The sequence below is a fragment of the Balearica regulorum genome, chromosome 10 (assembly GCF_011004875.1).
Source record: "Balearica regulorum gibbericeps isolate bBalReg1 chromosome 10, bBalReg1.pri, whole genome shotgun sequence".
Classification (NCBI taxonomy): domain Eukaryota; kingdom Metazoa; phylum Chordata; class Aves; order Gruiformes; family Gruidae; genus Balearica; species Balearica regulorum.
This window is the reverse complement of record NC_046193.1, coordinates 2265600-2280721: the sequence shown is the minus strand read 5'-3', so window position 1 is coordinate 2280721 and position 15122 is coordinate 2265600. Positions and strand designations below refer to the sequence as shown.

Sequence of the window (15122 nt, the reverse complement as noted above, 5' to 3'; positions counted from 1 at the left end):
CATGCACATCCATGAAAATTGTGATGGTCATAGTTGCACTGTTAACATCAGGTGAACTCTGATTGAGTTGTTGGTGATTTGCGGTAGGCTGCTGTAGAAATCTAGAGTTCCTTAACATTTAATAAAATAAAGATTTGTAAAGAACTGAAGTTTTCAGCCTGGGTTTGATGTTCAAGGCCTGTGGAAAACGTTGAGTTCAGGGAGGAAGAGATTGCTAGAGCCCAGATGGCTAGAGCCCAGATTTGGGCTGGCAGCAGCCACCCTGAGCGGGTTTTGGAAAGGTGGAGTTGGTGCTGCTGCAGAGACGGGAGGAGCAGACTGATGGAAGGAGTCGCTTTATTTGGAGCACTTAAAGAGGGAACGTTCTTGTACAGCTCTGCCTAAGCAGAAAAAAATCACAAGTATTTGCTTTTGCCTGGTCAGTGTGACAGAGACGTAGAAGGCAGGTTCTGGAGTGTGAAAGCAGAACGAGGTGGTGACTGCTACGGGAGCTGGTCGTGATTCCGTGGCAGGATGCCTTTGTCCAGCCTGCGTGCTGAGGAGCGAAGCCTTTCGGCTCTCCTGGAGTTACGGGGAGGGGAAGAGGCTCTTGCCAGAATTGTTTGGGTTTTTTAATAGCTGCTATGGGAGCACGGATGTACTTAAGCATGGTTGTCAAAACCCTGGTGAAGTCCACACTTGGAGTGGGTTGTCTTGGGGTAGTACAGGTCACCTATATCACAGCATGTTCTTGTTCAGCCTTGCGGTAGGTCAGTATACATTAACTGAGCCTTTACATAGAATTATTGTAGTTAAACAGTAACAAGGCTTGAAGCTCTGTGATGACAAAGACCTGAAAGTCTGTGGGACTTCAGGTAAACAAATGCTGCGCAAAGACCCGTGGTGCTGGTGATGCCTGTGGTCTGCTCTTCCGTTCCTCTGGAACGTGGCGGTGAATCCTGGTTACGAAGATCCTGCAGCTGCTGCTGCTTAGTACTCTGGTGCTGAACTGTTTTGTTATCACGGAATAATTTTAGTGTGCTGGAAAGTAGCGCTGTTCTCCGAGAACTAGTTTTATTTTAACACAGAAAATGGGATTTGAAAGCTGAGAAATACAACCCGGGATGTAACTTCAAAAATGGAACTTACTCCAGCTGCGGCATCTCTTCCTGGTCATGTTTCTGTAGACAACAGTTTGGAAACCCTGCTGCTGCCGCTCCCAGGTGTCAGTTGTTTCAGCGTTAACAAGATGCAGGAGCAAACGGGGATTTCAGAAATTGTGGAGACTTGGAAAAATCAAAGCTGGTACTTGGTTTGTTCGAACTCCAGCCTATGGCGGTGTTCATACACGTGGTGGATTCTGTGGCTCGGGACGGCGAAGGGCTCGGTGTGTAACCGATCCTTTCCTACAGCCGGGGCTCTGCGGAGCTCTGCGGCCTGCGCGCGGTGAAGCGCCGGTGGCGTTGGTCGGTTGGCGGGCGGGGGGCGGCAGGGCGCGTGGCGCCGCGACAATCCCCTGTACGAGGGTGAAGAGGAGTCCGAGAGCCGTGTCCGGTAACGCTGTGCCTGCAAAAAAAGTACGTCTCCATTCCTAAGTGGAGAAACTATGGAAGAAGGTGAAAGTGTTTTTTACTGCCCTTTACTGATTCTTGGGTTTTTATTTTGTGAGCCGGGAGCGCTGCAGTACGGCTGCAGGAGATGAGCGTCGGGCTTCTCTTCCACCGCGGCTGGATGCTCCTTCAGGTACGGGGAGCAGGGGCTGGCAGCAGGAGGTGCTGGGGCGCAAGGGAAATGCGTGGAGGTTCGGAATCGTTACCGGGAGAAGTTTCGCTTTAGGTGAGGCTGACGGGAGGCAGCGTGCGGGGCGTAGCGCTGTGCGTCACCGCCCTGGCGGGTGGCCGTTCCGCGGTTGGCAGCCGGGCAGCTCGCGGTGACTCCTCTGGCGCGCGGGCCGTGCTGATGAGGTGTACCTCACGCGCCTCGTGCTTCATTACGTGGCGCCGACGCGTTCGCACCCGTTGCCGCTTCCCGCCCCGCTGCCGGGCGCACCGCGCATGCGCGACCGGGCAGCGGGGGGGGGGCCGTTGCTCTGCATGGGGCGGGTAGCGCATGCGCAGTAGGGACCGGTTCCGGTTCCTGGGGCACGGCGCGTCTCCTTCCGGGTTCTCGTTGGCGGCCGCCTGTGGTGAGGCGGTGCGGGCCGGTCGGCGCCATGGTGAGTGCGGGGCCGTGCTCCCCGGGCCTCGCTCCCCGCCGGCGCCTTTGCCGGGCGATGAGGGCTCCGTGGGGAGTGGGACCGCCGTGCCGGGCTGGCGGCTGGGGCTGTGGGGATGAGGAGCGAGGCGGGGGCCTGGCGGCCGCTCCCTCCTTCCAAGCGCTGAGCAGCAGCAGCGGCGGGGGTGGGGGGGTGTCGGTGAGGCGGTGCCTTGTACCAACGCCCGTTTTCTCTCTTTCAGGCTCGAAACGCGGAAAAGGCCATGTAAGTACGGGAGGGGTGCTCGGAGCGGGCACGTCGCGGCAGGCGCCGCTTGCTCTGGCCTCGGGGCAGCGACCTCCGGGCCCGGCGCTCCCGGCCCCTGCGAGAGGCCGGGGCGGGTAACGGTGCTTTTGTTGCACCCGTCGCGGCGGTGGGAGTGGCGGGGCCCGAGGCGGCCGTGCCCGGTAGCTGTGCCGGGTGGCGCTGCGCGGTGCCGCGCAGGAGGGAGGCCGCAGCAAGGGCTGGGCGGGAAATGCGGCGCAGTGCGTTCCTCTGGCCCCTTTCGGGTTTAGGCAGCTCCTGGGATTGGAGCAGAGATGCCAGGCTAGGCAGGAGTCTGTTGGCGTCGGTTTAAGTATAATTCTTGCTTGGGACTGGCTTGGGCTAAACCAGTGGCTTTTAACATGCTTATTTTTGTATTCACTTTCTTGAGCACTTCTCAGAAAGGTTGCAGACCACCTATTTAGAGCCACAAGATTAGAGGCTTGTCAATATGTTTGTCTCATGCTTGTTCTTTTCCCTAAAACACTTTCCAAGCTTGTGTTAGTAGCCCGGAGGGGGGCTGACGAGACTACAGCTGCCCAGCACCTTGCCAGGCGCTGCCTTGCAGCGATCCCTTCCTGTGCGTCTGGGGCACTGGATTGCATGCCGTCGTTTTTTCATTCTGGAATTCCTCTTAACAGCAGGTGGAGCCTAGATAGTTGGCTTAGACGCAGGGCATAGGTATGCTGGTGAAAGGTGTTAAATGCTCTCAATTGTTTTGTGCTTTTTGACGTAACTATTAAATGTCTAGTAAATAAATAAAACTGTGTGTTAAACAGTGGCGTGTGTAGTCTCTGCGCAGTTGTGAGAGACTCAGAATATTTTAGTAAGGTTAATAAACGTGATTACTAACTGCAGCTTTCCTTGCTGAAGCTTTTTTCCCCCCATTGAGTTTTAGTTTGCTTTTTGATGTATCCCCTGCTAAGCTATGTAAACTTTATGCTTGTGCTTATAACTTGTTGACATCCTTTTACTGCTGGTATCTAACGCATTGGCGTATGCTAAACAGAAAAAATATTTAGCTGCTTACCAGGATTTATACGTATCTAAGAAATTAACCACTGAAGTTTTCTAGTGTTGAAGAAGTCACTAGGCAGAAGAGTTAGTCAGAGAATACATTCAAGCCTTTGTTTTCTACAGACTATAATTAAGTCCATAATAACCATTGAGAGGAAAACTTGTTCCTGTTGGAACGTAGATTTGTAAAAGTATATCTGTTTCCTTTCTTTTCTTTAGGACGGCCTTGGCGAGATTTCGTCAAGCTCAGCTCGAGGAAGGAAAAGTTAAGGTATGATGTAAAAAAGCCTAAAGCTTTGTTAGCTCTCATCAAGAGCGGGATACCAGCCATGCACAGACCTGCCTGGAGCTGTCAGCAAGGTCATGTCAGACACGGGTATCCTATAGGAGCACGACATCCGGAGAGCAGGTGAAGCAGGGACGGTATTTCACAGTGACACAAACCAGAAATGGCGAATAGAATTTTCTTAGCTAAATAACCTATTTAAAAAATGTCCGTATACGTATGTTTCAGAGGTACGTTGGCTTCGCTGCTGACAAGAAAGTGAAAATTGAACATCGCTTAGATTTTTATGTAATGTAGGTAGAATATGTAGTAGTTTAAAAAAACCCAAACTACAGTAATGCTATAAAGAGAGGCAGCGTGCTGGGCAGAAAATGACAATTATGTTTGAGACTGAAGTTATCTCCTCCTGCAATTACTTATGCAAATTGATGTGCATCCGTTTATTCTTACTGACACTAATCACAAGGTTTGTTTGGATTTCTTCCCAGAAGAGACAGAGAAATCCTTCTCATAATCTTATTCATTGGTAATATTCTGACGAAACAGAGGGCTGACAGGGTCATTGTGAACTCGAGGCTTGCACGAGACATCGGCATGTTAGTAACCCAACATGTGATAGCTGTGCATCTGCTCGCGATTGTCTTCGCTGTCACGCAGCTTTTTTTTTTTGGTTGGTGTAAGATTGACAAAAGAATGGACTCGGCAGCTTTGTAATTTAAAAAATGAAATGGCACCCCTGAAGCCACACAGAACCTGAGACTGATTCTCAACTATCTCTAGATATTGCTGTACATTTTTCGCTGAATCGTAGCTCCAATTGCAAGAATACTGATATGGGGGTCAGAGTGTTCTCGATAGCTTTTTTTGGACAGGTTTATAGTATTTAATTTTGGGTAACTGATGAAGGAATTCTGGAAACTAACTGAGGTGTCCTATGTTTGCACCTTGAGAAATGATGTTTTACACACAAGCATGAGCAGTATCAAACACTAAAGTGGAAAATGACAGTTTGGAGAAACTGTAGTGAAAAAGATTCTGTGAACAATGGCCAGAGAATAAGATGGAATAGAGTTTCTGGTATATTATGTGAAGGAAGGCTTTTTAATATATAAAACTGATTTGGAAAAAAACCAAGTGACAGATTTTGTTTTGAATAAAGTGGGTTTAAGTAGATTGTTGTATTCTGTGATAGTTTAATTTGGCAGGGCAGTAAATCATCATTGTTTTCCACTTAAAAATTGTTGGGAGCAGAAGGCACTGGAGCTTGTTAGCATAGTTTAGGATTAATCAAGCAATAAACTTTGCGTGAAGTGCCATGAATAAATTGATGCTAGGTTAAAACTTCATGGTGTGTCGCTTTCTGTCAAACAGGAACGAAGACCTTTCCTTGCGTCAGAGTGTAATGAATTGCCTAAAGCTGAGAAATGGAGGCGACAGGTAATGTCAAGATACAGATTTTTCCAATTCTATAGTAGGTAGAACTTTAGCACTTCCTATTTAGACAGCCTGTTTACAATTTTTTTCAGACTTATTCAGTATGCTGACAGTTAAATCACAGAAAAATTTAGATTGGAAAATCATACGGTTCACCATGGTGTTCAGAGTAGGTTCTACCACATCAAGTTGCCCAGGGCCACATCCAACAGTTTCGAATATCTGCGGGGATTTGGCTTCCACAACTTTTTGGGGCCCTTATTCCAGTGTTTGATTACCTTAATGATTTTCCCCCCACCACACCCCCTTGAATTTAATCAGGATTTTCCCCCTTCCAACTTGTGTTTGTTCCTACTTGTCCTATTGCCATGCACCTCTCAATCTGGCTGGCTCTGTCTTCTCTATACACTCCAGGCAACGGGTTATTCCCTTCTCGTCTTCTCGTAAGGTGGATCAAACAGAGTTCTTTCTCAGCCTTTCTGTGTCCGTCACGTACTCCTGCCCTCATCACATGTACAGCTGGAAAAATATTTCCTTGGGTTTTAAGCTTCTGAGGTGCTATATTTGTGTCTGAATAAAATCTATGTTGATATTTGATAGGCTCGGCTCCATTTCCTAGATCAGAAAACCAACTTAGAAGTTGGATCTTTCTAGAGGATGAGGGGGTTTTGTGGGTGTTTTGGTGATCTTTGGTTTTGTTTGTTTTACTTTTTTACAAATTAACTTCTGTGTTCTTCTAGATCATTGGGGAAATTTCCAAGAAAGTGGCACAGATTCAAAATGGTAAGATTTTTCTAATTACGTTTTATTTCTTTGAATCTCCACTCCTAACCTGTTACCATAAAAATCACATTTCATGTGAACTATACTACTTCCGTTGCGTCAATTCTGGAATTACTCTGGTGCTTCTAGTAAGCTGCTTAACTTACTGCCTGTTTACCCCCCCCAACAGCTGGATTAGGTGAATTCAGAATTCGGGACCTGAATGATGAAATAAACAAACTTCTGAGGGAGAAAGGACACTGGGAATTCAGAATTAAGGAGCTAGGAGGTCCTGATTATGCTGTAAGTGTAGATTGTTTTGTACTACATGGTTGTTCTGCTTACAAGTAAAATGACTAGTGAGAAAAATCTGTGTAACGTTTAGTTAACTACGTATTACTTTGCCAACGTGTATTAGAGAGGATCTTTATTCAGCCCCTGAAAACACTAGGTTGTGTTAAAAGAAATACTTGTTTCCATGATGAGCAAATCAGGCTTTTCATTTGGAACACCGCTTCAGGGGGTCTTGAGGTTGAGAGTTTGCAGCAATGGTCTGATTTTACCCATCAGTAGGTGTTTTTTTCCATACTGAATCAGTCTGTAGAAGGGTTTTCACCTGGTTAATGCTGAAAATGAAATAATGAGACTAGCTCTCACCAAAACATCAAATGTGTGCTTATTGTTTGTGGTGGGTTGACCCTGGCTTAGGGCCAGGTGCCTACCAGAGCCGCTCTATCACTCCCCTCCTTCTCTAGACAGGGGAGAAAAGGTATAACTAAAAAAAAACTTACGAGTTGAGATAAGGACAGGGAGAGATCATTCTCTAATTATCGTCACGAGCAAAACAGACCGAACTTAGAGAGGGAATTCATCTTATTTATTACTAAGCAAAATAGTAGAAATAGAAATAAAACCAAATCTTAAAACACCTCCCCCCACCCCTCCCATCTTCCAGGGCTCAACTTCACTCCCGGCTTCAGCCTCCTCCCCCCTCAGCGGCACAGGGGGACGGGGAATGGGGGTTACGGTCAGTTCATCACACGGTGTTTCTGCCGCTTCTTCATCCTCAGGGGGAGGACTCCTCTCATTGTTCCCCTGCTCCAGCGTGGGGTCCCTCTCACGGGCTACAGTCCTTCACGAACTGCTCCAGCATGGGTCTCTCCCACAGGGTGCAGACCTTCAGGAGCAAACTGCTCCAGCGTGGGTCCCCCACGGGGTCACAAGTCCTGTCAGCAAACCTGCTCTGGCGTGGGCTCCTCTCTCCACGGATCCACAGGTCCTGCCAGGAGCTTGCTCCAGCGTGGGCTTCCCACAGGCCACAGCCTCCTTCAGGTGCCTCCACCTGCTCCGGCGTGGGGTCCTCCATGGGCTGCAGGTGGAATCTCTACACCCCCTCATCCTCCCTCTATGGGCTGCAGGGGGACAGCCTGCCTCACCATGGTCTTCACCAGGGGCTGCAGGGGAATCTTGCTCCAGCGCCTGGAGCACCTCTTGCCCCTCCTTCTGCACTGACCTTGGGGTCTGCAGAGTTTCTTACATCTTCTCACTCCTCTCTCTGGCTGCAAAAGCTCTTTCTAACGGTTTTTTTTTCTTCTTAAATATGTTATCACAGAGGTGCTGATTGGCTTGGCCTTGGCCAGCGGCGGGTCCGTCTTGGAGCCGGCTGGCATTGGCTCTGTCAGACACAGGGGAAGCTTCTGGCAGCTTCTCACAGAAGCCACCCCTGTAGCCCCCCCGCTACCAAAACCTTGCCACGCAAACCCAACACATTGTCAGATTTAGTAGTGCTTGTTTATCGGATGTCGATGTACTAGTAAGGAGAATAAGACAGGTTTGGATATTTTGTCGAGATGAGTCAGGTATGGGCGCTCTGTGATTCATACGGTCATTTTATCTGTGATTTTTATAGTTAAAAGTAGAGAAGGTGTATAAAAATGAGCTCTGCGGGCATTTTACTTTTGGGGTGGTTTAAACTGGTATGGCATATCTCCTTTCTGAATCCTTTAATCTGTTAAGATGCCCAGGAAATGCAAGATGAAAGAGGAATAAAATTTAAAACAATTAACTCTGTTTATTTTTCAGCGGATTGGACCAAAAATGTTAGATCACGAAGGGAAAGAAGTTCCAGGAAACAGAGGTTACAAGTATTTTGGAGCTGCAAAGGATTTACCAGGAGTTAGAGAACTTTTTGAAAAGGAGCGTAAGTAAATAGCAACTGTTCCCAGACGTGAATCTACAACCTGGAATAAAATGCCTGCTGTAGTATGTGGGGAATGCTAGTAACATCATGTCCTGGCCCATGCCTTAGATCAGCTAAATGAAACGCTCAACACAATAAATTAATTAAATGCCACTTCTTTGGGAAAAGACCACCTTTGGCTGTTTGCAATTTAAAGAAATGTAGAAAAGAGTAAACTCTGTTTTCTGTTGGGAGTTCACAGTGTTAAGGACTGATGTTCTATAGAAACCTTCCAGCATAACAGGTTAACTTATCGGTAGGTTCAAAATAGTACTCTGAGTTCAGAATTTAAAAAAAAAAATAAAAGAAGGAAGTTGGTTTGAACATAATTTTAGAAGTAGGAATTGGGTTTCAACATAGAAAAAACTAGATGCAAGTGGATAAAACTTTATATATAGATTTATCATAGAATGAGTGGGAATTACTTGGACCTGAAGGTGAGGCAGGCCTACTGAATCAGCTCTTTCCTTATTTACCACCTGCAAAGAGAAATTACGGGAAGTACTACGTGATCTGGGGGAGCTTGGGACAGTTTTTTAGTTTCTTTTGTTTCTTGCTTATTACTGAGACTCCAGTATGGGGGGAGAAAACAACCACGTGCATGACAGTGTGTAGAACGGCCACGGGGTGGGAACGGTGCAATATGAAGCATCGGGTCGTGCATTCAGACAGTTTTGGGCAGGCCACATTAAAGTACCAGTACTTCTGATACTGGCAGCGGTTCCGATCACCCGTTGGTAGTTGTAGTTGCTGTGAGGTTGATGGGAACCGGGAACACGCAGCAAAGCTATTGAGATGGACCTGGATGAGTGACAGTCGTGTGTTCTTTCAGCCCTCCCACCACCTCGGAAAACTCGAGCTGAGCTTATGAAAGCCATCGATGCAGAATACTATGGCTACAGGGATGAAGATGATGGTATTCTGGAGCCACTGGAACAAGAACATGAAAGGAAAGGTATGTGAGATTCAAACCCTGCAGGGATCGGTCCAAGAAGAGGTGATGGTGGACCCTGAAGTTAACACCTACAGGGAAAAAAAGATCTTGTTTTGTGCTTAACTGTCAGATTGCATCTGTCACGTAGGTATCCAAATCACTATTGGGTGAGGCATTTCAGGGCTGAGGGGGTGTGCTATAGAGTTGGCTTTCCTCTTTACAAGTGTTAATGATTTAATATTGTCAGCAAGTGATTTGCTATTGAAGCAAAATGTCCTTTTTTCCCCCCCTCACCTTTTTCATGCTCAAGAATGTAAAAGAGTAGGTTGCAGCAGGGACGTCTATGGAACCCAAGCGGTTATTTCCCTCCTGACCGTACCATCTGTTTCCTGTCTCACCTAATTATTTATCCATAAACATAGCTGTTTAGTTTTCTTGGAGATTAGAGAGGGCTTTCTGGAAACCCTGAAGCCGAGGTGGCTTATGTTAATCTATGTTCTATCTCAGAACTTCAACAGCCTTGTGAATGGTTTTTCCTTTGAAACCTGTACTTTCTCAATAGAAAATATTCATGTGTGTGTCTGCTCACGTAATTCTCTAGCTTTGTTTCTACTGACTTGCCTGGTAAAGACATCAGGATTACGAGTCTAATTCCTGAAACCCTCTTTAAAATTCAGCACTGTGTGCATTCTTCTGGTATTTGTGTAGCTTTAAGCAAGAGGCCGCACACCACCTTTAAGAACTTAGTTCTCTTGGTGCTTCTGGTGAGCATTGTCTGACCCTGGCAATTCGTTGCTGTTTGCGCTGTATGTTTGTTTTCTGATCTCTTCTGAAGCTTCAACAACAAGCTGACCCTTAGTGCTCTATAGGAAAAGGTCCTGGTGTTGAAACCTCTGGCAGGCTCTTCCACAGAACACAGCAGACAAAACAGTTGTATTTTGCTTGAATGCTGCTGCTTTTTGTATATAATTATCTCTTTGGAATTAGAGAGAAAAATATTCATCGCATGTGTAGGAAGTGACTTGTTTAAATGATTACAAGTTGTTGAGCTTGTAACTGTTATCAATACTTAGTATCTCTTGGCGTGGTCATCCGCTTCTTCTATTTATCCCTTCTTCATGTGTGAGATCTTCATAGTATTGTGTGTTAGAGATCATGTCTTGTCAGTTAGATACAACAGGGAGGAAGAGCAGAATAAAGGAAATACTTCAATTATCTGCATCCTGCAGCATAGCCTAGAGCCTCACACCAAGTGCCCGGAGCTGGCTGGCAGACAATCGATCGATAGCGTACGAAGGGAAGTTGTGTGGTGCAAGCGCTCCCAAACAGCCCCCGCTCAGTCCTCATCTGGCACATCTTGCTATTTGCAGCTGGGAGAGGTAGCTCGTCTGGGTTCCTGCGGCTATTGAAGAAAACTGTGTTTGGTGATTATGCCACTTGAAATAACAAGGCTAGAGATGCTGACAGAACCAATAGGTCTACTATTAATTTACAATTAATGTACTATTAATGCACAGTAGATAAGATTCTCTTAAGGTCACTTTGTCGTCTGGGCTCTTGTGTTTTTTACCTTATCAGAAGAGTTACATTTTTGTGAAATAAAGTATGGCTAAAACTTTTTAATTTGGGGTACCTCTTCTATTACACAAAAACGCAGCTGTGTACCACTGGTTAGTTAGATCTTGCTTTCTCAGGGGGAGCGTTTGAATGTTTAATCCTTGAGAGCTAGGGGAATGGCTGCTGACTTCTGTTGTGGTCGGTATTTCACGCCACCTAGTTGCATTACACTTGCACCTCCCGAGGATTTTTATACACTTGTGATGTCACTGATTAAGCTTCTTAAAACTTGTTTTAGTGCTCTTACTAGCACTCTGCTAGCAGCGAGTTACAGAATTGGAATCATGCTACAAAATAAGAGAAATACACTACAAGATGAAAAGAGACTTATGTGGGTGGTCACTGTAAGGACCGTAATCGTGTTTCATTAACCTCATGGTGATTGACATTCCTATAGCTATTGACATGCTACAGAGCTGTAAGAGCCACTTAGCTTGGTCATGTGAGCCCCTGTTGCTCCGTTCAGAAAGTAGGTTGATATTTATCCGTGACATTTTGAGTCTAAAATGTACACAAATTAGAGCATTAACAAGTACCATGCTTTCACAGTGCTAGCAGTGGGTTTCGTTCAGACTACGTTGATATCTTTTATTAGATTCTACAGCAAGGTTCTACAGTAAGTGCGTTACCAACATAGGGAATTTACGTAACAAGTTTAAGTCTGTTGGAAAAGCTTTGGAAACAGGACCATGCCGCTTTAACTTGCACTCAGATACGCTTGCTGTTTTTCTTTGCTAACCAGTTATAGCAGAAGCAGTAGAAAAATGGAAAATGGAGAGAGAAGCGCGACTTGCAAGAGGTGAGGAGGAAGAGGAGGAAGAAGTAAATATCTATGCTGTCAACGATGATGAGGTATGTGACGGCTAAGGTGATGTAACATTTCATGTGTCTTCTATGCTGCCGAGAACCTGTCTGCTACTGTGTTCTGCCCTTCTCTCTGCCTAACTTACTATACAATTGTCCCTGTTTAGTAAAAATCAGTAGTAGATGAGTACTTGGTCCAAGCTAGAGCCTGGTGAAAGCTGGCAGCTAGGGAAAACTTTTTACTTAGGTGAGAAACAACTAACAGCTGAGACCTTGTCGCAATTTAGCTGTCACTGCCTGGAATGCTGGTATTTGTAAGGTAGCGTGCTGTTAACTGAGCACTGATTAGTCTTGCTTCTAAGCACAATCTACATCAGTAACAGCACAAGTAGTTTTGTGTACGGTAGAATCTCACGTTGTGGATGCATACCAGGGTCTTGTTTAGCTGAATCCTGATACAGCGAGGCTTTGCTGATGCTGCAGTCACTGTTGTGACATGGCTCTTGTTTCTCTATTCTCCCTGCTCCCAACGCCAGTAAGAGCAGTAAGGGATGTTGCTGCTGCTCTCCAAGACCTGTAAAAGGGGTACTGGAAACTAGCTGTTATTTTGCAGTCCATAGCTACATGGGTTAATCAGAAGAATAAAAAGGAGGTAGTCCATAAAGTAAAAATGGTGTTTCCTTCAGTACTCTGTTTTATTTGTATATATTATCACATGATTCATAAGCCCAGCTCTCAGGTGTGAGTACAAAGGAGTACAGAGCTATACAGGGAAGCTGTACATAGAATTTTTTTTTTTTTTTAAAGCACTTGTTTTCTTCTAGGTTAGTTGGCTCCTCTTTTGTTTATAGCTTTGCTGTGGAAGCCAGAGAGATAGGAAGAGGAGGCAGTATAGCTTTACATTCACTCCCATGCCACAGCAGAGGAAAAGCCATACAAAGAATGAAAACAACAATTCTGAAAATATTGAGGAGCAGGTTGCGAATGTGATGCTTGTCATATTCCTTTGTGGTTTGGTCCTATTCACCTACTTCTTGTCTTAGAGCATGATCAACACTACAATCTGGTTCCTTTTGGCAAAGCAAGTAAAAAAGATGTTTCTGATGACCCCTTCAGAAAGTAAGATGTGGCTTAATTTTTTTTTCAGTCTGATGAGGAAGGTGGCAGGGAAAAAGAAGGTGAAGAAGGCCAACAGAAATTTATTGCACACGTTCCGGTGCCATCTCAACAAGAGGTAAGACATAAAATAAGTTGCAGAGATGCACTCTGGCTGTTTCGAGATAGAGATCTTAACTTGTGGCTGGTCAGCAGTAAAAATGTCCTTGATTTGTTATTTCTGTGACTCCACAGCTGTTTAATCCCCTTGCAAATGCTGTGGAACTGCCCAGAATTATGGTACCATTGCTATAACCCTTTTCATCTGAGAGTTTCAAAAACTTTCCTAAGTATTACATAAATTGGAAGGTGTTGTGGTGTTATGATCAACATAACCATGATTGCCTACTATATCTTTACTTTTCTGCTGACAGTCTAACTTGTTTAGTTGTTTTTTTTTTTAATTTAATGGATGATTTCTGAATTGCAGGGTTTGCTGTCATAGGTTTTCTAAAACTATTTTGGTGGCATGACCTTGAGTTGAACATTATACTTAGAAACTGCTCTAGGGAATATATTACCTTAACATTGACAGGTGGTTTGAAATGTAACTCAGGCAAGAAGGTTCTGGAGCCCTGTATCTTTTGGTAGGGGTGCCTTTACATCACACAGATAGCATGTGGGGGTTTGTTCCCTGCTGTCATCTTGTCAGACAAATGATGTATTCTGCTGTGAAGTCGTCATCCTGCACATTTGACAAAATATACATGTAATGGCTTGTCAAGACTGCAGAAGAGAAGTAAGGATTAAAAACATTGCTCTCTGGCCAATGGTATTCCCTTAAGGAAGGGAGCGTAACTGAGAGTCAAAACTGGCTTCCTAATACATAACCACTGATTTACATAGAAGTGTCTTCTAATTAGGCAGTAGTCAGTGTAATCTTTTCTCTTTTTTAGTGGGAAATCACTCCATACCTTATGCCTATGGGATTATGCCTTCTATATTCTAAATTACAAAAAGCTACAGTTCAGAACGTTTATTTTTGAGAGATACTGTGTGCAATTTGGACAAGTATAAAATCATTACTGAGATTAAAGCAAGTGTTGAAGGTTGCTATGAATAGATCCTTAAAGTACATGCTTGTTAAAGAATCCTGTATTGCTGACGCTTCTAGACAAAGTTGAGGTAAGAGGTTCATAGCCGTTCCTAATGTGAAAGGCACGCTCGCTAAACTGTTATTTCAGTAGCGTGGACTAGTGTGGCACAACTCCCCGTGCTCTCCATTTGTTAAAGCTGTACCGGAGACAGCTGTTTGAAATGGAATTCCAGCGAGTGTACTGAGAGTAAAATAAAATTGCAGCTAATGCCCTAATTAAAAAGGGTAGGAGTGTAGATCTGAAATGGAGGTGTCTATTTTACTGCTTCTTTTGAATTCCATGAGCATCAGTTGAGTATTAGAAAGATACTCCTGACTCATCTTAATTCAACTACTTTTCACTAGTACATGCCTCTAACTTTCACAGTCTGTTTCCAGCGTTTTTCCTCCTCCTCTCTGGCTCAGCATGCCAGGTTTTGGCATCTCAAGTTGAATGTCATCCTATTTTTGTATTTGCAGATTGAGGAAGCTCTTGTACGGAGGAAGAAGATGGAGCTTCTTCAGAAGTATGCCAGCGAAACCCTCATGGCACAGAGCGAAGAAGCAAAAACACTTTTAGGATTGTAACATTGCCCCAGTATGTCCTGGTTTTTACATGATCCATCTTAAAGCAACAGGTTCATAAATTCTGATAGCAGTCACTTTTAGCTCTGAAAGTCCCTCTGGGTGTTAAGAGTAGACTGATGAAGTTACAGGGTATTCTGTAGAAGGAAAACCATCGTTTTGGTTTATCCACTGAGGTGGCTTGCACTTCAGTGCTGAAAAAGATCAAACCTGGGTTAACTTGCCTTTACATCTTTGGCACCTGTCTTCAATCCTTTCACTTTGTAAAACAGTCTGTGCAGTGGTGCCTCTTACAGATAGAACTCCAAACCCAGGGACTCCTTAAATCCTGAAGGAACGCTGACTGATGGAAGTACTGCCATTCTGTCTGCTGTATCCTGACTGTAAGTGTGCACATCTTCCTCACGTTGATCTTTGCTGACCTGAGTCCAGGAGTGACTTAGTCTGTTATGCCTGGTTAGTTTACCAGAACAGCCTAGATCCTCTTCCAGGGTACCTTGACGACAGATCTCAGGAGTGACTTGGAAGTTGATTTGGTTCTTTGTATAACGCATGAAATACATCTAAAAACTGTTACCCTTTTTGTGGTTTGTAACCGTGCCTGGGTGAATTGCTTAAATGCTGGATATTTCAGCAACTATTGTGAATACTTTCAACTTTGTGATACTTTGTTCAAATATTTTTAGTAAAACTTATTTACAATGATGTCTTGCTTCA

At 44.9% G+C, this 15122-nt stretch overlaps 1 protein-coding gene across 1 annotated transcript; it reads left to right on the top strand.

Annotated features, from left to right (window-relative positions):
* The first annotated feature begins 2130 nt into the window (after positions 1 to 2130).
* Positions 2131 to 15107, top strand: ISY1 (ISY1 spliceosome associated protein). The gene is made up of 11 exons (XM_075762713.1): positions 2131 to 2194; positions 2436 to 2458; positions 3734 to 3785; positions 5172 to 5237; positions 5975 to 6017; positions 6187 to 6299; positions 8079 to 8196; positions 9068 to 9190; positions 11529 to 11638; positions 12738 to 12824; positions 14301 to 15107. Exons 1-11 carry the CDS (start codon positions 2192 to 2194, stop codon positions 14406 to 14408), a joined length of 846 nt encoding a protein of 281 aa, XP_075618828.1. The 5' UTR covers positions 2131 to 2191; the 3' UTR covers positions 14409 to 15107.
* The last annotated feature ends 15 nt before the right edge of the window (positions 15108 to 15122 follow it).